At 34.9% G+C, this 27,770-nt stretch overlaps 1 protein-coding gene across 1 annotated transcript in view; it reads right to left on the bottom strand.

Moving 5' to 3' along the window:
• Positions 1-6,978: 6,978 nt before the first annotated feature.
• eIF6 (eukaryotic translation initiation factor 6) overlaps positions 6,979-27,770 on the bottom strand; it is a 47,117-nt gene continuing 26,325 nt past the window's right edge. The window contains exons 5-7 of the mRNA XM_090408761.1: positions 23,649-23,714; positions 10,964-11,145; positions 6,979-7,075 (exon numbers count right to left, since the gene is read on the bottom strand). Of these exons, the coding sequence (XP_090264887.1) occupies positions 7,066-7,075; positions 10,964-11,145; positions 23,649-23,714 (258 nt within the window). The 3' untranslated portion in view covers positions 6,979-7,065. The remainder of the gene's footprint in view (positions 7,076-10,963; positions 11,146-23,648; positions 23,715-27,770) is intronic.

The raw sequence follows: 27,770 nt of genomic DNA, 5'->3' as shown, positions 1-27,770 counted from the left end.
TTACTTTCTTTTTAACTCTTCCAATCTTTTTGAATCCTGTAAAGAACTGAGATGCGAACAACTCTCTTCTCTACTGAATTGAGGAGTCACTTGTTTAAATGATATCACACCATCAGCAAAGAAAGAAATCTGCTCTGATTATCTGAACTTAAATCATTTATGAATATATTAAATAAGGGACTTAATACCAAACCTTGAGATATCTCACTTTAAATGTGGGACTCTTATAAGACTCCATTTTAAATACTGCATTCCATTCCACTAGATGATCATCAATACTCATCAAGTAGCAGATAGTTGATTATCCCACAAGATATGGAGGGCAGCTGCAAGATAAACAGAGTAACCTGATGAATAAGCAGTCCTGGACCAACAGCAGCACTGTCATCAGGGGTGGTAGAGCAGCCTTTGGCAAGGCTTCTCAAATTAAAATGCCACAGAATCCTAAGATGACAATGTGATGTGGTGCACTATGTAACCATTAAATAAGCATGCCTCTGAGGAAGTACCTGAAGATAAACTGCAGTGACCGCCCACCAAGTGAAGTGCTGCTGCACATGCATCTGCTCCATGTCAGGAATGGCCTCTGTTTTAGGGATTGATGGTAGCCTGCACCAGCCTCCAGCTAGGAAGTAACAACTTCTGACTAATATCTCACCTTCAGGATCCAAATACCAACTATGGTATCCTTGACCCAACATGAGCACAGTATCAAAGTAGAAATACCAGCTTGAACATTGCCAGGTCAACAAGGTTCGGGTCCATAGCTAAGGCAGAGAGCTATGTTCAAAAAGTCTGCTACAGTCTCCAAATCATTTCAATCACCTTAAAAAAGGAATGAACACAACCAAACAAGAACACTGGGAATTGCCCAAATATTACCCAGTTCAATAGAGGGTTTCACTAGTTCAAAATCAGAGGTATTAAATAATATTCTTACCAGACACAAGGTAGATGTTGTTGTTGCCCTACAAGATACTCATTACAACCCACAAAGAAATATTACCATTCCAATGGTAATATTTCCTTGTGGGATGTAATGAGTTTCTGATAAACTTTGACTGATAAAAGACATGGCCTGGCGATCTATGCAAAAGCAAATTTGGAAAGAATCTCCAAATCTCTGGACCATTCACAAAGTGGCTTTTTTTTCTTGGTATCTCCAGTTGGACAACCTTTCAATCTACAATGTACAGTAAAACCCCGTTTTTACGTTCTGCCATCTTTTCTGTAGAAGAAAAGATGGCAATTCTGTATAGATTGGCATGCCGGAACACATGAGCATTTAGCAAAAGATCTTGGCTCCTCCGTGTCCATCCACTTTGAACACGACAGTAAAAAACGGGTCAAGCATTGAACCCAATGCAAAGCAATCTGGCACTATGTTAAAAAGAAAAAAAAACTAAAAGCAAAAACAATCAACAATTAAAGAACCTTTCAATTTACAATGTACAGTAAAACCCTGTTTTTACGTTCTGCTATCTTTTCTGTAGAAGAAAAGATGGCAATTCTGTGATGTATAGATTGGCATGCCGGAACACGTGAGCATTTAGCAAAAGATCTCGGACCCTCCGTGTCCACTTTGAACACGATAGTAAAAAATGGGTCAAGCATTGAACCCAATGCAAAGCAATCTGGTGCTATGTCAAAAAAAAAAAAAAAACTAAAAGCAAAAACAATCAACAATTAAAGATTTTTTAAATAGATAAATGTAAGTAATTGTAAATTCATTTGTTTTCAGTTAAATTTTGTAATCTAGTATGTAGTCACTAGCAGTAAGTCATCTTTTAGCCTTTTTTTAATGTTTTTTTTTACATTTCCTGATTTTTACACTTTTTCCCATCAGTCCCCTGAAAAGGGTAAAAAAGGGGTTTTACTGTATATAAGCCTTCTCTACATGACTGGCCTAGTCCTGTACTTCCTCAGTCAGTCCATCCTGGCATCATCCTTGGTGATTTCAACTCACATAGCACACTATGAGAATAACATTGATGACAACCCAGGCCTCAAATGACAGCAAGAAACCTCTTTTAGTTGCTCACTGTATAAAACAGCTAAAATATTTAACTGCCAAAAAACACTAAAATTACTAGAAACAATACTCTCCAACAAGGAAACAAAGGTTCATCTGAATTCACAAAAAAGCAGAACATTTATCTTACAGCATGAATTACCACAAAGATCTTGATACCTTGGGAATTTCACAATCACCCTTTTGCATGTGTGGTGTTAAGTAGACCATGCATCATATCACTGACTGCCACCTTGCCTCCAGATCGCCTATAAGGCTTGTGGAATTACCAGATAATGATTTCCAGGAATGGTGGAGAAGACTCTGAAATGAATCTTCTGGATCAGGTACAACAAATAAGTGCCTGATCACAGATCTATTCATCAAACTGCCAGGATTCAATCTACCCCCGATGACTGGAGTCAGCTAAACAGATTCAGAACTGGACAAGGCCAAGGCCACTGTGTCCACTTACATCTGTGGGGAATTTCACAATCACCCTTTTCCATGTATGGTACTGTATAGACCATGCATCATATCACTGACTGCCCCATACACTCCTTTCCTGGAAGCCTTAGGAATTTGCATTTACTCCCAGACAGTGTTATCGACTAGTTAACTGAACAGTCAGTCTGTATATAGTTTTGTTCAATAATTTCTTGTATTTCCTCATACACTAAATATCCCATTTAAAGCATTTTAATCAGGCAGTTATACGACATTATCAAAGGCTTTGATGAAATCAAAAAAAAAAATAAAATAAAATAACAGTCATTACTTCATTCATTTTTGTTGTGACCCTTTCATTAAAGGAAATATGTTTCATAATTGATATTCATATACTATCAAAATATTTGAAATTTAGGCAAATGGCTTGCTCACAAACCATTGCTTAAGTTTCATGATACTATACTACTACTACTTCTCTCTTCCATCATCTATGTGGATGATGATGAGGCCGAATGAACTCTTTCCACTTCTGTCTGTCCCGGGAGAGTCCGAACAATTCTGTCCAGTTTAGTGTCGCTTGTTGTGATTTGGTTTTCAGGTCCTCTTTTATTCTGTCTATCCATCTAATTCTGGGCCGTCCTTTGGATCTTTTACCTTCCATCATTGTATGCAGGGCTTTAGATGGTAGTCTTTGTGTTCCCATTCATGGCCAAACCATCGCAGTCTTCTTTCTTGGATTTTGTCTATTATTGTTATTCCTTGTTTTAGTCATTTTCTTATGTCTTTGTTTCTTAGTCGATCCAGCAGAGATACTTCAAGTAATCTTCTTAGCCAACCCATTTCAGCAACTAATAATTTTTTCTCCTCAGCCTTTTTGAGATTCCAGCATTCACTTCCATAGAGGAGTATTGGGAGGACCATTGTTTCGTAGATTCTTACTTTTGTTACTTGTTTGATGTCTCTTGACTTCCATATTTTATTAAGTTGTCCAAACGGGATGCTTGACTGATTCGTCTGCTTATATCTTTTATAATTTCACCATTGTACTCAATAATTCCTCCAAGGTAGATGAGGTTTTCTACTTGCTCTAGATTCTTGCTATCAATTTCAATTTTCAGATTGGTGCTTTTTTTTCCTATCTGCATAATTTTTGTTTTGTCTGTATTTATGCTTAATCCAGATTTTATACACTCCTCCTTTATTTTATCAGAAATTCACTGTAGATTTTTTTCTGTGCTTGCAAGTAATGCAATGTCATCTGCAAATTTTAAATTTGTCACATTTTTCCCAATACGACTAACTGGTATAAACAATGAAGGATATTTTATTTGCTTCATCATAGATTTGTTGATCAAATGAAGTTTATTTTGGCTCTATGAATATGCCATTTCTCTGACAGCTATATTCCAGGGAACTAAGAGTATATCTGTCATGGTGCGCTGTGCTCTAGAAATTCTGCATCAACTGAGATACCAAATTTTGTGGGATAAAGCTGATGATTTTCATTAAATTATTTGGTGGTAACATTCTGCTTATGATGTTTATTCTAAAAACTGTTTAGAATCTAGTGGATAGCATTGGTATCATGGGTAGATCAAGGATTAAATAGTGTAGACAGTTGTGTTAGGAGTACCCTCTGTAATGGAGGTATCATGCAGTAATAATAATGACATTTTTCTTGAAGCAGGATATATGAAAGTGTGCTGAAAAGTTGTGATAATCACCATGAAGGAAATGATATAGAACCATGTAACTTATACATTATTCTACATATTCCCCACAGTGTTCAACACTTGTTACAATGCTGCTGCATCATTTGCAATCCTCTGAGAAAAAGTTTTTCCCTTGTTGCACAAACCAATCAGCTGCAGATATGACTTCATCATCTGTGATAAATTTTATTCCTTTCAAGTGTTTCTTTAAATATGGGAATAGGAAATAGTCAAATGGAGCTAGATTTGGTGAATAGGGTGGGTGTGGCAGACACTGAAAGCTCAAGTTGTGTATTGTCTATTGGATTTCATGAGAAGTGCAAGTAGGTGCATTGTCCTGCAAAAGCAACACTCCTCTCCTCAGTTTCCCGTTGGCATTTTTCCTTAGAGTATCTCCTTCAATTCCTTCAGAGCTGTTGGATACACTGCTGCTGTAACAGAGTCACATTTTTTGAGGTACTTGGTAAGGATCACACCATCAATGTCCCAAAAGTCATCTTTTGGGATTGGAACTTCTTTGACCGTGGAGAACTTTTGTGTCTCCACTTCACTGACTGTTGTTGGTCCCTGGTTTATAGTGATGAAGCCATGTTTCATCAACAGTCACAATATGAGCCACAAATCTGCACCTGATTTCTCAAAATGACCCCAAAGCCCTAGAGATGACAGCACATGCCCTCTCTCTTTCTTTTGGTCGGTATTCAAACATTTGGGGACCCACTTTGCAGAGGGCTTCTGCATTATCCAGATGTTGGTGGATAACGACCCCAACTCGTTCCCTGGATATCCCCAGAGGCTTTGCAATGTTTTTGATTGGTATTCGTCTATCATCAAGGATCATGGCATGCACTGCATCAATGTTTTCAGGTATGATCAGTGTGGAAGGTCTTCCTGACTGGGAGACACCTGTTGTGTCTTAGGAAGCCTCTATTTTAAACTTGGCCACCCATCTGGCAACTGTTGGATATGCTGTGGCACAGTTCCCTAAAGTCTCACACAAGGTTTGGTGAATCTCAGTTACAGACTTTTCTTGCAGCACAAAAAACTTGATGGCCTACATTTCTGTGTCTTCGAATTTCTTCAAAAGCTCTGACTTGTCCTCTTATATATCCTGGAAGAAAAAAGAATAAATTATTACAATTTGATGAAACATGGGGAGCGGGGGATTAAAGGGTTTAAGATATGTTCTTTCTTGTTGTTATATCAGTTGCTTTAATATCATTTTTGTTCTAGGTGTTCACTTAACTTTTCAGTCTCCCCCCCTGTACATATGTGTGTGTGTGTGTATATCTATAGAAGAAGAAGAATCAAAATATACTGGAAAGTACAAAATTGTGTGTAATTAAATTAAAAGTATACTTTATTGACCAGTGTTTAAAATATCACTTTATTAAACTGTGGATTTTTTGTACATACAAGGTTTCAAAGCCTTACAATGAATGTTAAAACAGTGTATAAATTTCTAATGTAGATTTTATTCTTCTGCATTTCACAAGTTTTAAACCATAAAGCTTGTTTGATATATATTTATGTTTAAGACAGAAAAATATCACTGGTACATATTTTTATCCAGATTTATTGCTGTCATTAAATGTAAATCACACAAACATCAAGATACATTACTGAATATTTTAGCTATACTAGGTAAAAAGGATTTCTGTTTTACCATTGACTTTCAGAACATCTAAGAGTGCAGTATTCATAACTGAAATGTTTCTTACCTAATATCAAGTGTCTTGAAGTTTGACTAGTAAGACTAGATAAGTCAGAGCTTACTGATGGTAAAAGTGCTGTTTAAATTTTTCACGATCATCCTTGATTTAGTTAAGCAGTCTATTTGTGCGTACCATTATGAATTTTCTACAGCACACACACACACACAAAAACATGTGAATGTAAACTAATGAACAGTTAATTCTCACTATAGTGAACTCAGGCACCAAAGGAATAGTCTGTTAAAGGAGAAAATTTCCTTCGGAATAAGACTGATGTTATGAGACTTTGGCCAAGACTCTTTGGTAGTTTGTTATAACAGTATTTGCTATACTGAGAATTAACTGTGTATGTGACTTTTTTTTTTTTTTTAAGAGGAATGCTTCTAGCTAGAGCTATTTAATAAAATAACATATAACTTCTAGCCACTCTCCTTATCTAAGTAAATAACTTTACATTATAATAAATATTTCAGCAGAATTCTACTGATGTGAGATATCTTCACAGGCCAAAATTAGATACATAAAATACATATATGATCTGCAATGAATAAAACTTATTTACTTGGACAAGGGATAGCTAGAAATAATAACATTGTTCCTTCTTACCTTGTAATTGCATATAATAAACTCAAGTAATTATGGTTTGCACTGCGAGTGTCTCTATATATGATAATATGAATCTGTCAACAGGAAAAAAAAAAAAAAAATCTTAAGAATTCACAGTGGCTACTTCATTTCCCCCAGTTTATTTTTCTTCTATCGTATTTCTAAAGTCATAAGAGAATATAATTAACTAGTTTGTGGATGAAGTATCTATTTTTTCTTTTTTCTTTTGGTTATCATTCTCTTTTACTGAAATTAAAATAAGACACTATAAGAACATACTATTGCAGAAAGTCACTTAATGATGGAATCAGCCATTCAAAATAAATGACGAAATATGACTTTCGATGTTACATTTCATTAACTTGAAAAAAAAATTTCGAGATTTTACTATAACTGGAAAGGCCTCATGAAAACTTAGCAGCTAGTAAGCTCTTTGATTTTAAAGATTTACTTTCACAGAAGTAATAATAATAATACAAATAAATGAGTAATAAAACATTTTATTACTGAAACTGTACATTTCCTAAATAAGAAAAAATGAATGGTGATGCATAAGTCTTGAACTCTATCCTTATGCCAAGCTGAAAAGAAATAAAATCCATCTATTAATTGATTGATGTTATTTTGAAAACATAATTAAATTCATTTAAGGATTAAAATTTAAAAACAGAAGAAAAGTAACTTTTATTTTAACTATAAAAATATAAAGATGAAAGCACATCTTAATATAAAAGAAAAAAAATATCAGTTCATTTCCTACTATGCAATCCTGTTTATGCTTAAGGGATAAACAGCATACTATGATACTCCAATACATATTCAGGATTCATTAGTTCATTATTAGTTTCCTGGAGTCGCTTAAGAGTCAAAGCTGGATAACTGAATGGAGACATTCACATAGCCTTTTAACAAATACAAAGACTTGACTAGGGGTTCTGACCTAATGTCTAATTTGACTGAATTTCATGGAATGAATATAGCATATATAAATAATTAAACACAAGTTTAATCTATCCTATATTTTATCTGAGAGACATCACCAGGGAAACAATATTAAAATTGTAAAAAACAAACACAAAAATGTACAAAATAAGTGGGAAAAAATTAGACTGAAAACCTAAAGGGGACCCCCCCCCCTCTATGGGTACTGCTGTTTAAGACAGCCGTATTTATTGAGATTTGGTTGGTTTTAAACTGCTGCTAATTCTAAAAAAAAAGATCAATATATAGGATCAATTAAACTTTTGTTTAATTATTTATTTGTGCTGTACTCATTCCATGAAACCTCATGATAAGTTTAAACCAGCCCATAAATCTAAATAGTTGATAGTCCAATCCTTACCTTCTCATGATATGTCCCATTAGTAGGAATCTCTAGATACTGAATGAATGAGGATGAGCTGGAAATTTAGGATTAATTGCCATATTGAATTCATACTGGTTTAAACTAAAAATAAAATGATGGTAAAAGATGATGGAATTTCAAGTTGGCTGGAACATCACACAGTTAAGACTCCCATTGCTTTCATCAGGGAACCGTGAAACAGTGAAAAGTCAGCTTCAATTCAACATCATAAGCATTGAAGGAAAAGAAATGGTCTTTTTTTAGAAAATTCCTGGAATGGAGAGAGAGAGAGAAAGGGGGGGAGAGATGCAACTGGAAATCTTCAAAATAAGCATACATTTTTAATCATTCTGTATAGGCTATGTTTCATATATTTTCACAATATGCTATCTTATCCTATCAATAATATCCAATGGTTAATTGGATATTATTGGAATAAGCATCCTAAAAAATCATTGATGAAATTTTCAGCTAAAGCAGAAAACTACTGAGTTTCTAGTGAAATATTTTGGGATATAAATTTTTAATATTAAAAAAGTCTCCCAATTGGAAAGCAAATACTATAACTGAACATCATTTGTTGTTCATAAAAAAAGAAAAACTCATTTTTAAAACTGAACTGAAACAATCCATATAATGGTATTTTGAAAGGAAAGAAAAAAAGTTATGTAATTTTTTTCATGTAGTACTATCATATCCTGTACACTCCTTGAGGGTAAATGGCAGGAATTTGATGATGATGAGAAAAAAAGTTCATATTTATTTCAATAAATGTTATTTGAAAACACTGAAAATTTTTGAAAATCTTTACCATAATAATTTTCAATACAAACTTTTGAAAAATAGCATGAAAAGAATTTCTGAAATGTAATAAAATGGAAGAATATAAATTGTTTTCTTTCAGTGCAACCATTTGAAAAATCAAATATGGCAAATTTACTATTACTAAATAAATTCACTCTTAAGGCTAATGATAGAATTGATTATTTTCCCACATGTGGAATTGTTTTTTTATCTTTGGGAACAAACACAACTGAACAACAACGAAGGAAATTCCAAGTAAAACAGTATATTTAAATCAAGTTGCACAAAGGTCCTCTCAGTACAATTAATCCACTAATGACTTTACAACTGCCATTAAGGAATTAATTGGAGAAGAAGATAACTACACGATAAAAGGTAGAATGCAACTCATGTTTTGATCTATGAAAAATCCAAAGGCGGTTTGAGAATTTCATCCACTTTAGCCAGTTAGGAGGTTAAAGTTGAGCTACTACGTGATCACACGATCACTTTGTAAGGGTATACATCCAATCCAGTGGAGACTTTGCAGCTACTGATGTGACATAGACGACTGATATAAGAATTGAGGAAGACGAACTGAAGATACTCAGTATATTCAAAAATATAGCGAAAAACTCTTTTGAATTTACTTTGCTAACTAATTTTCTCTCAAGATCTGATTTAGCCTTCCTTACCATACTAGTTACCCTTCTTGCTTGTGCTTTATATTGCTCATGGGCATGCAGTTGTTTATATTCTTTCCACAACGCTTTCTTTTTTTTATATTTTTGCATCTCCTGCTGTATATTTCTAATCATTCCTTAATGTCTTCTCAGTTTATCCTACTGAACTTGGGTATGCACTCTGATACTGCCTCGCTCAAACAATCCTTGATTCAACTGAATCCAATCCAACCACTTCCCATATGCACTAATGATATTTATCCCATGTAGTTTCTTATGCCATGGCACTGCTCCAAGTTGCCCCCCTAAGTTTGCCATAATTGCCAGCTTTGTAGTTCTGCATAAACCCTTTCTTGACTGAAATTTCCGTGTGTGTGTGTGTGTGTTGAGCAACCTCCCAGGACAAGACCGCATGGTCACTTTTCCTGATCGGAGGTAATGTTAAGTAGTTACAGATAGATCTTCTGATGCTATTACCACATTCAACTCTCAAACCCCTGGTCCCTTCCATTACGTGCTGTTTTAGGTAATTATACCTTAGTAACTGTATAAATTCCATTTTCATTTTGCTATGTGCCCTTTCCTCGTTCCAATCTATATCACCATAGTTGAAGTTTCCGTTGATAATTGCTCGGCCTACATTCACTTTACTAATCTGCTGATATATGTCCAATATCTTCTTCTGGACACCAGGTCTATAGCAGTAATGAACAATATATTTTGTCCTATTTGCCTCTATCTCACACCAGACAGCCTCAAATGAACTATTTCCATCAGATCTACAATCTTCCTTAATGTCTATTTTTGCTGGTTGAAGTTCTTCAGCTATCATTAATAATACCACTCCTACCCTATTTCCTCTATCTTCTCTGAAAATACAATATCCATTGCGTTCTATCCTTGTAACTACATCATTTTCTGACAACCAGGTCTCACTGATGCCAATAATTTTTGGCCAAGTCAAGCTGACCAATGTCAAAACCCTCTCTTTTATTTCTGATACTTTGGGTATCAGAAATAAAGAAAAAATATTCAGTATATGCATTTCAACATCCCCTTTCGCCCACAGTTACCTTTACATAATGTCATTACCTGCCCATTGAGATTTGAAACCTGGGAAACTACACTCAGCTCTTCACAATCATTCCTGCAGTCATTACACTCATTCACACACACGTATATATGTACATATAAGTAAACATGAAAAAGTTGATGTTTTAGTAACTTAGATGAAGCAATAATTTGTGCTAACTAATATGCAAACCAGAAAGATTTCTAAATTTGTTTTCTATATTTTTAAGTAGTATACCTAAATGACAACTAGTGAAACAAAGGCTACATCAATGTCATTATTACAAGGAATAAGATTCTTCTATTACTCTTTATTTAGTCTATGGATAAACTTTTGCATTTGTACATTAGAGCACTTGTATTTACAAGGATATTCTTGCATTTCAAGGTGAGAAAATCAAGGTTTTGTTTTATTATTGACAAATTTTTTTGTAAAAAAATTTGCCTACTGTATAAATTGCTAGACTTAATGAAGTATGAATGCAATTTCTGTATTTAATAATGTATATGCATACAAACATCCTCTGCATGAATTATAAAATCGACTACATAAGACAAACTTCGTAACGAACAGTAAGAGAACTTACCCTTCAATAAGGGAAGCCCTCATGTCTGAGCTGATGACTGTACCCTGATTTTCATTTGGTATAAAAATGTTTTGTATCACTGCAAGTTCTGTACTGGTGGTATCCATGCCACAGAATGCACACCAGTCATTCACAACAAGTCCAGCTCCAATTACGTTACTTCCACGGTTGACTGTACCTGCCTGAAAAACAAATATAAACAAGAAACTGTATATAAATTTCTAAGCAAAAATTTTTTTTTAAAAAAGATGACCTAAATATTTCAAGATTACCTTTATTTTTTTTTATTTTTGCTCATGCTTTGTGTATTTTCCAACAGGATATTCAATTATTCATTTGACAGTTTAATATTAGTGGAAATCTAGACTGTAGCTGGTAGGTTAGATTAGGTTCTTTATATCTAGATAACATCTCATGGTCAGTGTGGACTAAGTCAGTTGTTGCAGTCAGCAAAGAAACACAGATCTAGCCTATCAAATTGGCTGCTCTTGTAGCTATTATGCACTTATAACTAGCTCAATGGCTGAAAGCAGGGGCTAGACATATATTGTTATTGTGAGTTCCAACCTACACTGATGTAGCACTTGTTATCTGCTCAATGATTTCATGAGGCAAAGACCATTTTAAGCTCTCAATTTCCAGCTAAAGAAATCAAAGATCTCATCTCAAGTCATCATTCTATCAATCTAAATTCCATAGCCTGTCAAGGACAACTTAGTTTCACATGATCTGCTTAATGCTATGATAAGGAGATTAATTCTATCTATAAGTGTTCTTTAGCTGGTTTATCTATTTTACAGAATGAAAAACTCATTCACCTCTGTATTCAAAATTTTATCTACAGCAGATTAAATACTAAAAACAAAATATTCAATTTTGTCAACTGGTGACCACTTATAAACTGCACTGAAAACTAGCAACTCTTATCTGCTTCCCCAAAGAGCAGCCACTGGATTTACCTGGAGTGTACCAGGTACCCTGCAGCTGCAACTCCTCATACTGTGGGCAAACAGATAGGACAGCCAACATCCATATATCTGAGCACCAGGACCACATTCATTTCCATCACTATGGCCACTTGGAATTAGCAGACCATACCCTGGATACCCAGCACAGGATCTGTTGGAAAAAAGTCACTTTACTCTACTGAAGCAAATTTAAATTTGAGAGGTTTTTTCCTCAAATCTGTTGCAGCTCTTACCAACTATCCCAACCTAAACAAATATGGTTGTATTGAACTACCTCTGATATGGGGGAACCCTCATTTGCAGCCATTCAGCCCAACAGCCAAGTACACCCAATCAAAGCCAATAGGTGACGTAATTATAGGACTTTAGGTCCTCCTGTACCTCACCTGTTCCATTTTTGATACTGAAGTGTGCCTGCATGCATGTGTATTAATCCCTGAAGATGCCAATTTAACTTTGGTGGCAAAATATAAGAAGCAATAACTAAAATATTTTAGTTATTATCTACTGTACATTGTCAATTTTTCTGAAACAACCTGATGCATGAGAATCAATGTATAGGCCTAAACACTAGGATAACTTGACATTAGCAGAGCTAAGATGGTATGGTCACTTAAACAGAATACAAGAGGAAAGGTAAGCAAAACGAGTGTTTTTTGTCAGGATGGCAGGAAAAAAAGACTCAAAGGAAGACCAAGTTTTAGGTGGATTGATTGAGAATATAAGACCTGATGATATCAGTCTTGACATAACAGATTAATTTGGAGGGAAATTGTTGTTAGGAAGTTAGTAATGATATAAACTCCACATGAAGTAATAATTATAATATCCTGTATACCCTCCATTCCTGATAAGAATTTGATAATGAGAAAACGAATTTTAAATAGAGAAAAATTTTTTCAGGATAAAGTGTAGCAAACTTAACTCCTGCTCAAATGGTCAAGTCTTCTGGTCTTTGCAAAAGCCACTGAGTGTAATTTCTGCTCTCCATGTTTTAACTCTCCCTTCCCAACCAGTTGGTACTATTATAACATCACCAAAGGACAAGGCCAACCTTCTGGCATCATTCTTCTCTGATTCCTACACAAAGTAGCCCCAGAATTACTAATAAGTGAACATTGCTTGCCTTTTCTAGTCTGTTTAGTCATCAGAAGACCGAATAGCTTAAAGAGAAAACTCATTTTTTCAGAGCAAAGTGCAACAAAGTTAACTCTCACTCAAATGATCATCAAGACTTCTGGTCTCTTGCAAAAGGCCATTGAGTGCGATTCCTGTCCATCCATGTTTCCATCCCTCTCAGATGGGTGAAAATCCAGCACAAGTGAACATAAAAAATTACAGCCTTTATCTGATACAGTAATTGTAGAACATCACAGAACTACTGATTAGGGACAGTACACAAGAAAACAAATGGCCTGTGGATGTGTATAAATCAAACATATTTTATAATTTACATTGTCTTCAGCATTCAAGTAGAATGCTGAAGACAATGCAGTTAGGAAAACCAGCAGTACAATCAACATCTGCAGGTAGACTGATAGAGTAAGTGACTTCCTTAGGCACAGTGAGACATGGCAGACAAGCTTCCCATAGTGAGTAATGGATACATTCATGGCAAGAGTTTGTATAATCTCTTTTATGTGTGTAGCAAATGAAAAAGTAGCAATCTAATGTGCCATATACAACTTCTCAATATAAGGAAAAAATACTAGTCCACAAAGGAAGCTCAGAAAAGATTTTATTTTTTGGGTATAGTTTAGCAACAACTGCTTCCATCAAAGCTTCATTTGTTTCAACATAAAGCTTGAAAAGGGCAATGCATAAAATTCACCATTATCTATTTGTATACATGGATGACATATATGATCCAACATTGCAGAAGCTTTGAGCGAATGCAGAATAATGGTGAGGCAAGGAAAACTGATCAATATCCCATTCTGTAGAGGACAGAGTGACCTCTACAGAATAGAGAGACCTCAGAAGAATTCCCAGTTCAGAAAGGTGTGAGACAAGGCTGTGTCTTTTCTCCAATTCTCTTTAACTTGTACACAGAAGAAATATTTAATAAAATTAGTAACCGCAAAGGAATCACTGTAGGGGGCAGAGATATTAATAACCTAAGATATGCAGATGACATGGTTCTTCTAGCTGAAAACAAATATGACCTCAAAACTCATAGATGAAACCCTCAAGTATAGCGAACAGTACAGCCTCAGTTTCAACTTTAAAAAGACAAAAATCATGATAATTTCAAGTGAAAAGAAAATACCAAAAATATGCATCAATATAAAAGGAAATAAATTAGAACAGGTGCAAAAATACATATACCTTGGACACTTGCTCACAGAGAATGGCAGGACAGAAGATGAAATTAGAAAAAAGATTGAAATTGCAAGGTCAACTTTGAACAGTATGAAAAATCTACTAACATCTAGAGAATTAAATCTGAAAACAAGACTAAGAATCTCCAAATGCTATATATGGTCTACATTATTATATGGAGTAGAGACATGGACGCTCTCCAATCTGAGTGTGAAAAAACTGGAGGTCTTTGAAATGTGGATGCTGCAAAGAATTAATAGAATATCATGGAAAGACAAAAAGACAAATGAAGAGGTACTAGAGATGGCAGGCGTAAACAGGAGCCTGAAGAAAGAAATTAAAAAGAGAAAAGTCAGATATTTTGGACATATTCTGAGACATAACTGCCTACAAAGGACACTTCTCAAAGGAACTGTTGAGGGAAAGAGAACGAGAGGAAGACAAAAACTAGAGTGGATGAAAAATATAGAAGACTGGACCTATCTCTCATATGAGGAATGCAGCAAAGAGGTGCAGAATAGGACATGGTGGAAACACATGGTAGTCAATTTCCTGGAGGGAGAAGACACCTGACAGGACAGAGTACAGAGAATATTCATTGCTCTCTTGCATATTTTTTAGCTGATGAATACATGAAAGGAATGTAAGCTTTTTGTCAAAAATGAGTTCTAAAAACTTGGCTTCTGTTGCTACTGGGATAATCATTTCTCCTATCCTTAATTCTAGGTCTGGATAAAGATTGTATTTTCAGCAAAGTGTAGTCACTAAGAGCCCATGAAGATATATGATCAACAGATAGTTTATGTTACAGAGATGACAGAAAATTGTAAAATCATTAACATTCAGAGCACTCCCTACCTAAAAATTTCCTGGAAGGAAATTTTTCAGCTGAGTTGAGTTCACTTTGACAACAAAATGTGTTGCACCTAAGGCATAGACTTGAGAAATGCCTTTTTTGCAAAAGTCAGCTACTGGAACAAATCTGAAAACACACCTCAACTCAACATCATCAGAGTTAAAGATCGGTACTATCAACATAAGAATCTTGAATGGCAAAGAAATGGAGCTAGCTGAGGAATTAGATAAGTACCAGATTGACATAATAGGGGTGACTGAAACAAAAAAAGACCAAAACTGGTGAGATCTTTCTGAGCAGTAAATACAAAATGTTATATTCAGGCAATGACAATCAAGGAAAAGAAGGAGTAGCCATAGTATTCCACTATAAATACGAGGCTAATCTTCTTGAATGGCAGGCAGTCTCAAGTAGAGTGATGTGGGCAAATATCAGAATGGGGAACTGGACAATGAGACTTATTTGTGCCTATGGTACCACAGAAAATTCTACTAAGGCAGAAATGGATGAATTTTTTGAGACTTTAGAGAAAGCAACCGACACAATGAAAAAGGAAAAGTTGGTCCTTGTTGGGGATCTAAATAGCAGAGTAGGAAATGATTGTGAGACATTCAAAAATATTTTAGGAAAATTTGGAGAAAAGAGCAAAGCTAATAATAATGGCAAATATCTGTTGGATTTCTGCTCAGGACATGGACTGGTTATTACTAATACCATGTTCCAACATAAAAATGTGCACTGTGCACAAATTCACATGGAGAGAAGAGGCTAGGAATAATAAAAGTCCCATTGACTATGTTATTGTTGATAGTGATGTTTTCTCGCTGGTGCAGGACACCAGAGTGTACAGAGGATTAGAAATTGGAAGTGTTCACTATTTAGTCTTGAGAAGGTAAAATTGAATTTCATTTTGAAAAGAATGACATGTGAGAAAGTTTTAAAGCAAATAAAAGTTGAACAGCTCTCAGATGTGAACTGTAGACTAAAATACACAAAGATTATTGAAGAAAAAATGAAAAGAGTTAGAGAACAGAAACCAAACTTTGGAGATTCAGTGGCAAGCCTTTAAGAAAACACTGATTAATTCAGCCAGAGAGGCATGTGGTGAGGTTGTCTGCAAGGATAGATACTCCAAAGAAGAAAGCATATCAGTTCTTGGCAAATAAGTCAGCTTGTGCTCTTAGAGAATGCAGAGACAAATGTAAGATAGCTAAACACTGTGTGAAACTAGCTAAACAAAAGTCATGGGAGGACTTTGGCAACAACATAGAAAATAAATATATCAAGAAGGTGGCAAAATATTCTGGAGGTTGTTGAAGAAGCTTAGAAATGGAGGAAAGAGTGCAGTAAAAGGAATTAAAGATGATAAAGGTGACATGAAAACAGGAGAAAAAGATATCCTTGAAATATGGAGTAATTACTTCGAAAAGGTGCTAAATGAAACAAGCAGTGATAACAGCACAGTGGTAAAAAACACTGACCAAGCATGCAGTCAGGAATACATATCCATACTTGAAATAGAAAAATTCATCAAAGGTTTGAAATGTGGAAAGGCAGCAGGAGTAGATGATATTCAACCAGAAATGCTGAAGTGTGGTGGTATAAAAGTCTTACAGTGGCTGCACTGCATAGTTCAGAAAGCCTGGACAGAGGGACGAATTCCTGATGATTGGAGTAGAGCTCTCATAGTACCCATATATAAAAAGGGAAATAAAACTGAATGTGAGAATTATAGAGGTATTTCCCTACTGAGTGTTCCTGGTAAGATTTTTGCAAGTATACTTGAGAAACGTTTGAGAAGGATTGTGGAAGAAAAGCTTGGTGAAGAACAAGCTGGATTCAGGCCAAATAGAGGCTGTCAGGATCAGATCTTCACTTTACGACAAATAGTCGAGAAAGCATGGGAATATAACAAAGATCTGTATTTAAGTTTTGTCGACCTGGAAAAGGCATATAACAAGGTGCCAAGATAGAGAGAGAGAGAGAAGCTATTCAATATGCTACAGTTATTTGGTGTCAATGGGGCATTATGTGAAGCAACTTAGTCTTTATTTGAGTTGCAAGTCAGCAGTTAGAATTGAAGGAAGTACAGGACGGTGGTTTAATGTTAAATCTGGTGTGAGAGAGGGACGTACATTATCCCCTCTGTTATTTAATATCTATATGGACCACATTATGAAGGAAAGTGATATTAAACCTGATATCAAAATTGGAGATGTCCATGTCTGCTCTTTGCTTTATGCGGACGATGTTATACTTCTAAATAAATCCCCTACAATTTTGCAAGATTCCCTGACTAAATTGAATAACTGTTGCAATAGATATGGTATGAAGGTTAGCAATAAAAAGACAAAGATATGAAAATAGGCAGACTCGGTGAAAATGTCAACTGCGTTGTGAACGAGAACCTGTGGAACCAGTAAAACATTTCAGCTACTTAGGCATGATTTTTAGTGAAGATGGTAAATTAAATATGGAAATAGACAACAGGATCAACAAAGCTGATATGGTAAGAAGTCAATTGAATAAATTAATATGGAATAAGAGAGAAATTAGTCGGAACACTAAAGGTGTTCAAGCCAGTTAACTTATGGATCTGAGAGCTGGATCAGAAGTAAAACACTTGAGCGAAGACTAGAGACCGCAGATATGAGAGTCTTGAGAAAGATTAGAGGCGCGAACAGATGGCATCAATGGCAATATCATATTAAAAACAAGGATATTAGGAAAGAACCTGACATTGTCAGTATTCAGGAATGCATTAGCAGAGCTAATCTTAGGTGGTATGATCACTTAAACTGAATGGGAGAAGAAAGATTAGCAAAACAAGTCTTCTCTGCCAGGTTGGCAGGAAAACGACCCAGAGTTAGACCAAGATATAGGTGGATTGATATGGTACAAAGACGATAGAAATATAAGATCTGATAATGTTGGGGTCTTGACAAGTAACAGACTGATTTGGAGAAAAATTGTAGATAGGAAGTTAGCAATGATGTAAATTTTTCGTGTAGTACTATCATATCCTATACACGCCTTGAGGGTTCATGGCAGGAATTTGATGATGATGAGATTCAGCCCAGTGGTAAATAAATGATACATATTGTAATAAGAAATTCTGCTGAGAGACAAACTGGGCTACTGCTTCCAGAATAGTATTAAGCTAGATATGCTGAAAATGGGTATGGTTACCAATATCCCCTTTCAGCATGTCCAACAAGAATAAATACCAACTCTTCCATGACAGGTCCATTTCCAGTTCTGTCCTTATGACTAATATGAAATGAAATGCTTTAAGGTGGCATCCTCACTAGGTTTTAAATGTCTTCTGTATACAAAAACTGACAGGTTAATGTTTTTACAAAAACCTTGATATTTTGGCAAAATCCACAACAGTTCCACTTTAAGAAGTTTGCTATTCCTTTTGCTTTGGATGTATCTGATTTCCAAGAGGATGAGGACTCATCCATTTCTGGTTTGTGTTCATTTGATTTTGGGAAGTATGAATTGCCACTGTCCATTTCTTCCTCTGAAATAAAAAAAAAAATTTAATATATCATCAGACATGTCAGTTTTTGTGTTTACTTTAAATACAGTGGATACAAAAGTATTCATTTTTTTGTGGAGGTGTCTGGCATTTTTTCTTTATGAGGTGCTCTTACCATGTTTATGCCAAGTGTTCTCATTTAGCAGAATAATTTCACAAAGTTATATAATATGCAATTTGCATAAGTTATTACAATCATACTCCAATTTAACGTGCTCCAAAAAGAAGCACTCAAGTTCAGAAAGCTCAGTGCAACAAAATTATCAGATGGCAGAATAGATATATAGGTTTGTGTATCTTTTGATATTTTCTTAACTGACACCTTCTCAGCATAAGATGATTTCAGGACAGGTGCTGTAATGACAAACTCACTCTCTCTTTGCATCCTGATATGAGATGTTCTGTTCTCATTTTCATTCTTCTTCCTTTGGAATGCCGGGGAGCAGGCTGGATGGTCATCCTAGCAGTCTATGCCCTTAGACTGCTAGGATGCAGTCTAAAAAAGTACAAAAAATTGTCAACAAAGGTTTTTCGTTAACAATTCATTAACATGCTTTTTTTTCTCTTAGGAACGTGATAAAGACACAAGAGGTAATTTGGACATGCTCGTATTTCTAACATCTAAAACAATGAAATCAATTAGGGATGTAAAAATCCAACAGGAGTTGAGATATCCTTCTTCCACAGAATATTAGAGGTTAAGGTGTATCAAAAAATGAGAAATTATGAAATAAGAATGATATCTTTACTTTTGATACACCTTACTTGGTCAAAATCAGACCACCATCCTTGTGCAACAGGATGCCTCTCATACCTATTATCCCTTCTCCATTAAGCTCTAAACATATTCTGCCACCCCTCCCATGCTGAACATTGAGGAGATCACATTCTAGTTCAGTGATTTGGGATGTTATCATAATTAGTATCTTCTACTGTTTGGTTGCTGTTTGCAGTAGATTTTCTTAATACTGCTGACATGTTGTTGTCTCAAGAATATCACCCATGCATAATTTTGGCAGATCTTGCACTCTATTCAGACATATTAACTGGAAACACAATTTTGCTGACTCATAAGAAAGCCTCCAGAACTAGTTACTAGTTCTGCCCAGTGTACTATCTAATAGCTGACTTGGGGGAACTATTTTACTGCTGTACCTTTAAATGGAGTGAAGGTCTAGGTGCCTAAGTATTTTTGGCATGTGCTTGAAGGGTTCACTCACATTTCGTGTGAGGGGGTAGGAGGGGAAGAGAAACCAGAGTCCTTTCTGAAGACAAGACATGGCAACAGGCCACTTCAAATTCTGATAAATAAGGTAGTGTGGTGGTAGTGATGGTCACTTCATCAGGCAATGAAAAACCAACTACAGGTCTAGTTGCTCTTTCTTCCAACTTGGGAAAATATGCCTTAATGGTGGCAATATTCATTAGAGAGAGAGAGACAATTAATTGTTTAACTTTACACCAATCAGATATAATTCTGGCATCTAAATTAGTCTAAAACTTTGTAGCTAATAATAGCAAAAAGTAGTGATATGAATAATTTTGTGTGGAAACTGCTGTTTAATATCATTAACAGACAACTAAGGCTTTGTATTATGCCTTAATTGCAAGTAAATTAATCACTAATATGAAATACTTATTTAGTCTGAAAATTGACCAAAAAATAGCTTAATAAAAAACAAGTCGTACTTTAGCATTGCTCTGTTCTCCAGTAGAGAACACAGATTAAATGATTTTTAGAAATTTTTAAAGGTAACTGTGGACAAGACATGTTATATAAACATGTACATAAGGTAAAACTATTTAATGATACTTCAACAACCACCCAACTGTTCAAGGCACGTGCAACATGCTGGATAACAAATATGGCAAAGTAAATTCATGTGAAAAAAGAATGAGGTGTAACACACGAACTGGTTATACGGGGGGGGGGGGGGAGTTCTGAAAAACACCTAGAACAAAAATGATATCAAAGCAACCGATATGACCAACAAGAACATAAGTTATCTTCATAACTCTGCTACTAGTATGTTCTTTCTTGTGGTTATTTATATCAGTTGCTTTAATATCATTTTGTTCTAGGTGTTTATCAGAACTTTCCAGAATCTCCTCGTATATGTATCATTATGACTACTTAAGACAAGAATTTCCTAAATTTTCAGAATGGATAAACCATCATTCTGGTTGACATATTAAGCCTTAGAACTCACCACCAAATAAGCATCCACGCCTAAACATTTTGCAGCACTGTCACAGTTTATGAAGCACATCAAACAGAGAATTCAGACTGTTAGTATTCACAATATATCAGTATAACTGTTTTTTCTGACCACACTGTTTTGTGAAAGAGATTATAGCTGTCAGAATGAAAGTAGATAATATTACCTACAGTGAACATGATAGCATTTCCTCTATGTAGAAGGTTTGCATGCAGCCTCCCAGTGTGACAGCTAAGAGAGTTATTTATTCCATCATCAGTTTATGGTTGCACAAGGCATGCGCAACCATAAAGTGCAAACCTCCCACGGAAGAAAGACTATCATGTTTCACTGCAGGTAATGATCTCTTCATTCATTCATTCTAAAAGCTTCTATAATCTCTTTCACATGCACATACCACAACTGAGGTGCTACCACAAATTGTACATTAACTTAGCCTAACTAATTGCATCTACCCACATCTTGGTTGTCATCAGAGTTTTATTTTTTATTTTATTTTTCACTTCAAACATTTGTTTTTTTCTACTCTTTCAACTCCAATTATATTTACATGACTGTAACATCTTGAATTAGCTCTGCTTATTCAGTCTTATGCTTATGCAGAATGCAAAGAAGATTCAGAGGAACTTATTATGAAAGTTAAAGTTTTTTTCTACTCTTTCAACTCCAATTATATTTACATGACTGTAACATCTTGAATTAGCTCTGCTTATTCAGTCTTATGCTTATGCAGAATGCAAAGAAGATTCAGAGGAACTTATTATGAAAGTTAAAGAACTAAGTGCTAAATATGGCCTTAAACTTAACCTCAAAAAGATAAAAGTTGTGGCAACGTGAACTTAACGATTTTGAAGTAGATGGGAAAAAAATGGAAGCAATTAACAATTTTGTGCTCCTAGGATCCCAAATCGATAAAGATGGGTATTGTACTGAAGAAGTTAGAAGAAGATTATTATTTGGAAATTAATAATCTTCTTCTAACTACATGACAAATTTAAGCAAGATATTTGATATTAGCCTCGCAACAAAAATCAGAAGCGTGAAAGCAATGGTATTCCCTGTGGTACTGTATGGATGTGAAAGTTGGACCCTGAGAAAGAGTGAAAGAAGGAAGATGGATGCATTTGAATTATGGGTTTGGAGATGCTTACTAAGAATACCACGGCAAAGCAAACCAGTAAATCAGTGATAGACAGAATAAAGCCAGATTGTTACCTCGAAGTATATGATCATCAAGTAAAAATTGTCATACTTTGGACATATTATGCGAGCAAATAACAGTCTGGAGAAGATGATGATGATGCTTGCTAAAGTTGATGGAAGCAGGAGAAGGGGAAGACCAAGAATTAGAGGGTGGAAAGCGTATGTTCATAGAATCACCAGGAGTTGAAAATGACTCGATGGAGTGGATTAGATATCAATAATGCCAACTACTTTTCTTAGTTTTCTGATATTTATTTTTAATTTCTGCCATTGATATCATCTGTTTGTTCCTCTAATTTTCTACAGAACTGTAATAGTCAACAGTTTTGATCAACTTTTTTTTTATTTCAAACCCATTTTGAGAACCATATGTAAAAATACTTTTGTATGCTTGCAATTTATTCCATACATATTTTCCAAACTATTTACCTGATATCTCACCTAATTTATTCTATTATAAATTGCTATGTTTACTTTGCAGTTGTGCAGTAAAAACCATGCCCAAATGAGTGAAATATTTTGCTTTTATATACGTTCCTAACTGAGAATACAACTGATTTTTCCCCTGTTCCTGTCTATTTTTACTGTTTCATCTTTGAATTGTTGATTTCCATATCAAATTTGTCAGGGCAATCAATTTCACTAAAGACTCTTGAAAATCTGTTCATTTCCAAAAAAGAATAAGCTTAATATCTATTTGAATATCAGGTTTAATGTCACCTTCCTTAATAATGTGGTCCATAAGGATTATAAATAGCAATTGAGACAGCACACACACAATCCTGCTCTCTATCAGATTTAAACCCTCTTTATTCGATTCTAACTGCCATTTTTTTCCTTTCCTTTTTTTTTTTTTTTTTTTTTTAAAGGACAAAACTTAAATAGATTCAATTTATATTATATTCTCATGATTTCCTACTATTTACCATAGAGCAAAAACTTTCTTGATAGCAAATTTGGTTTAAATACTGGCTTGTTTCTTATCAAATTTTGTCCTTCATTTTTTCCTTTTTAAATTAATACAATCAAGAGTTCTACTACAAGCATCTGGATTACCCTTATGGATTATGCGGTGTAACCACTGCAAAACTTTTAAACCAGTATATTTCAGATGAAATATCCTGGTTTAAAATTTCAAAAATCTTCAATGACTTCTGTTTAGCTACTTTTATACAGAAATTAGCTTTCTTACACTTTTCTCTATATTCCATACTATATGATCTATAAGGCACGTGCTTGCTTACTAGTGATTTATTTGTTATGTTATTTTATATATATATGTAGTAACGGTATTTTTTTAGGAAAAAAATCATATCAAAATTACATTAACAAATCAGCCTATAGTGAAGAACTCAGTGAAATTGCTATTGATTTATAGCATTATAAATCAATAGCAATTTCACTGAGTTCTTCACTATTTATTATTGTATACATGATCATTCTTTCCTTTCTTCTTTGATATCTTATCCTAGAGAGAGAGAGAGAGAGGATAAAATACAAAAGAAGAATACAAAACCTTTGTATTCAATGATTTTTATAAAGAATAAAGATATACTACTTTTCGATATCTTACCACAAGAGGAACTTGAAGTAATGAAGATAACTCATCCTGATCTTCAACTGCTGTTCGAGGGTGGACCTGTTTGGAAAAAAATAAAAAATAAATAAATAAATATTCTCATTATCAATTATTTAATATTAATTTATTATGTTAATGTTTACTTGAACATCTATCCTTATGCATTTAGCAAGCTTTTTTTTTGTTGGGTCATGAAGTAATTTATGCATGACAAGAAATTATATTCTTACTGTAATCAAGTGTGAGCAAACAAAAGTTTACACCTAAATTATCTTCATAACTAGGCTACTTGTATGCAGAGGCAGTTCACTTCATGTCATATTGCTTCAGCACCCCAGAATGAACAACTTTCTTTCAGGCATGTATACAGTCATACATTACAGGACAGATCACTGCCCAAACAAGTTTAAACTTTTACTGAGGTCTCATCAGTGGAAATAATTATTATAGCAAGTGTTTTTGCTAGGTCAGGTCAGAAAGTAAATTATACTTTACAAGAAATTATATTCTTGTTTTCTTCCTTTTATTCACGCATGAGCAAAGAGAAGTTTGTGTATGGAGTATATTCCCAACTAGATTACTTTATATAGAGGCAGATGACTTCACTGAAATTAAAACAAGAACAGCTTAAGGGTCAAAGCTGCATAACTGAGAGGAGACCTCCACATAGCCTTTAAAGGAATGCGAAGAACCAACCAGGGCTTCTGACCTAATGTCCAATCCTCACCTTCTCGTGGTGCACCCTATTGGGTATCTACCAGGATACTGAACGAACGAGGATGGGCTGGCAATTTGGGATTTAGCCGACCAAATTGTATTCTTATTGCCTTAAACCAAAATAAAAAATGATGGCACAACATAACAAAATTTCATGCCGGCTGGGGCATCGCCCGGTTAAACAAGGCCCCCGTTGTTTTCCCCAGGGAAGCAGGGCGAACAGCAAAAAGTCAGCTACTGAAACAAATCTGAAATCACACCTCAACTCAACATCACCAGAGTTAAAGATCGGTACTATCAACATAAGAAACCTGAATGGCAAAGAAATGGAGCTAGCTGAGGAATTAGATAAGTACCAGATCGACATAATAAGGGTGACTGAAACAAAAAAGACAAAAACTGGTGAGATCTTTTTGAGCAATAAATACAAAATGTTATATTCAGGCAATGACAATCAAGGAAAAGAAGGAGTAGCCATAGCATTCCACTATAAATACGAGGCTAATCTTCTTGAATGGCAGGCAGTCTCAAGTAGAGTGATGTGGGCAAATATCAGAATGGGGAACTGGACAATGAGACTTATTTGTGCCTATGGTACCACAGAAAATTCTACTAAGGTAGAAGTGGAGGAATTTTTTGATGCTTTAGAAAAAGCAACTGACAAAATGAAAAAGGAAAAGTTGGTCCTTGTTGGGGATCTAAATAGCAGAGTAGGAAATGATTGTCAGACATACAAAAATATTTTGGGAAAATTTGGAGAAAAGACCAAAGCAAATAATAATGGCAAATACCTGTTGGATTTCTGCTCAGGACAAGGACTGGTTATTACTAACACCATGTTCCAACATAAAAATGTGCACAAATTCACATGGAGAGAAGAGGCAAGGAATAAGAAAAGTCTCATTGACTATGTTATTTATGATAGTGATGTTTTCTCCCTGGTGCAGGATACCAGAGTGTATAGAGGATTTGAAACTGGAAGTGATCACTATTTAGTCTTGAGCAGGATAAAATTGAATTTCATATTGAAAAGAATAACATGTAAAAAAGTTTTAAAGCAAATAAAAGTTGAGCAGCTCTCAGATGTGAACTGTAGACTAAAATACAGAAATATTATTGAAAAGAAAATGAAAGAGTTTGAGAACAGGAACGAAACCTTGGAGATTCAGTGGCAAGCCTTGAAGAAAGCCCTGATTGATTCAGCCAGAGAGGCATGTGGTGAGGTTGTCTGCAAGGATAGAAAATCAGAACTCCATGGTGGACACAGGAAGTTAAAGAGGCAGTGAAGGAAAAGAAGAAAGCATATCAAAAGAACCTGACATTGTCAGCATTCAGGAATGCATTAGCAGAGCTAATCTCAGGTGGTATGGTCACTTAAACAGAATGGGCAAAGAAAGATTAGCAAAACAAGTGATCTCTGCCAGGTTGGCAGCAAAACGACCCAGAGGAAGACCAAGACATAGGTAGATTGATACGGTACAAAGTGCCTTAGACGATAGAAATATAAGATCTGATAATGTTGGAGTCTTGACAAGTAACAGACTGATTTGGAGGAAAATTGTAGATAGGAAGTTAGTAAGGATGTAATTTTTTTCATGTAGTACTATCATATCCTGTACACCCCTTGAGGGTACATGGCAGGAATTTGATGATGATGAGATATTCTCAAAATATCCATGCTCACAGCCAATGGGGCTGTCTGCAACCCAAGCATCACAAAGATGGCAAAAATGGAAACTAACGAACAGGTTTCAAAATAGAGAAAAATGTACTGTAAAGATAATCAGAAATGATTATTTTTACAGTACACTTTTCTAAATAGTTTTTCATTTCTGAGATAAATGACAAATTTCTCTTGAATGTTTTCTGCCACTTGTTTGTCTCTGCTTGATTCATTTAAGAATCTTTCAAATTACTTGAGATATCCAGAAAATCTTTTATGTACAGTTTTTACATCACCTTGTTTTCCCCTAAGTTTCTCTTGAATGTTTTCTGCCACTGCTTTGCCTCTGCTTGATTCATTTAAGAACCTTTCAAATTACTTTAAATATCCAGAATATCTTTTATGTACAGTTTTTACATCGCCTTTATATCATTTTATTTTATGGTACTCTACCATTTCTTAGCTTATTATTTTTTGATAGCCTCTATAACATTTTGCCACCTGTGTGATATGTACTATGTTCTCACCAAAGCCTTCTCCATGACTTTTGTTTGGTTACTTTTACACATAGCTCATTTTTTTACATTTGTCTCTGTATTCTCTTGGCATGTGTTGACTTACTGCTACGAACTTTCAATATACTTTCCTCTTTTCTAGAAACTGCCTCTTTGATTTGAGTCCATCGTGAAGTTTTGATTCTTTTGCCCTTGCAGACAACTTTACTGTGCCTTCCCGGCTGTTTTCTTCACAGATTGCCAATGAGTCTTAATCATTTGATCCTCATTTTCAAACTTTCTCTCTTCTTTTTTTTCTTCAATAATATTTGAATTTACAATTCACTTCTGAAAGCTACTTGACTGATACTAAAACTTTTGTACTTATTTTTCTTTTCAATATTCATCTTTTTATACTGCTCAGAACTAAATTATCAGCATCCTATTTCAAATCCTCTGTAGATTGTAGCCCAAATAAAAATGAAGATATCAACTATGCTTCTGCTGATAGTGATAAGAATTTTCTTCTCTCCATGTGAATTTGTGCAATGTTAGAACATGGTATTAGTGATCTAATTCATATGTAGAGCAGAAATCCAGAAGGTCCCTATTTTGTGCCAAATTTGTATAAGAATGATGGCCTGCACTTGATTCAGCATCAGAAACCTGGAGAAATTACTTCTTAGTATGAGACCCAATGCAGAGAGTCAGAGAAACTAGATCATCAAGGGAGGAATGGGAAAAATGTGTGTGAAAGTTCAGCTGTAGTATACAAACGTGATAAAGATATGAATGCCTTTGAACATGGTTATGTATGTGGCTAAGGAGTGGAAAAATATGCTTTGGATTCAGACCTTTTAAGTATGTCTGGGAAGGGAAAAGAGAAAATTCTAGAACAAGACCAAATAGATTGCATATCTAATTATAAGAATAGGCTAGGTTGTAATTTACTATGTCTATACACAAATGCCAGGAGCATTAGAAACAAAGGGGTTGATTTTATTGCTTTATTGAATATGATGTGGCCTAAGATTGTTGGCATTAGTGAAACCTGGCTATCTGAATCAGATATGGTAAGTGAGATCGAGTGTAACGGATATACTATTTTTAGGAATTACAGAAGAGATAGGAGAGGAGGAGTGCTACTAATGATATCAGATTATTTAAATACAGCTAGGGTAGAAATACAAGAAAACAATGATGGTAACAATGTCCCATGTAGCGATGAGTTTGAGTCTATCT

Source organism: Typopeltis vanoorti, chromosome 18 (assembly GCF_054136105.1).
Source record: "Typopeltis vanoorti isolate ZY-2024b chromosome 18, IOZ_Tvanoo_1.0, whole genome shotgun sequence".
Lineage (NCBI taxonomy): Eukaryota > Metazoa > Arthropoda > Arachnida > Uropygi > Thelyphonidae > Typopeltis > Typopeltis vanoorti.
Note: the sequence above shows the minus strand (reverse complement) of the source record. Positions and strands in the feature narration are given on the sequence as shown.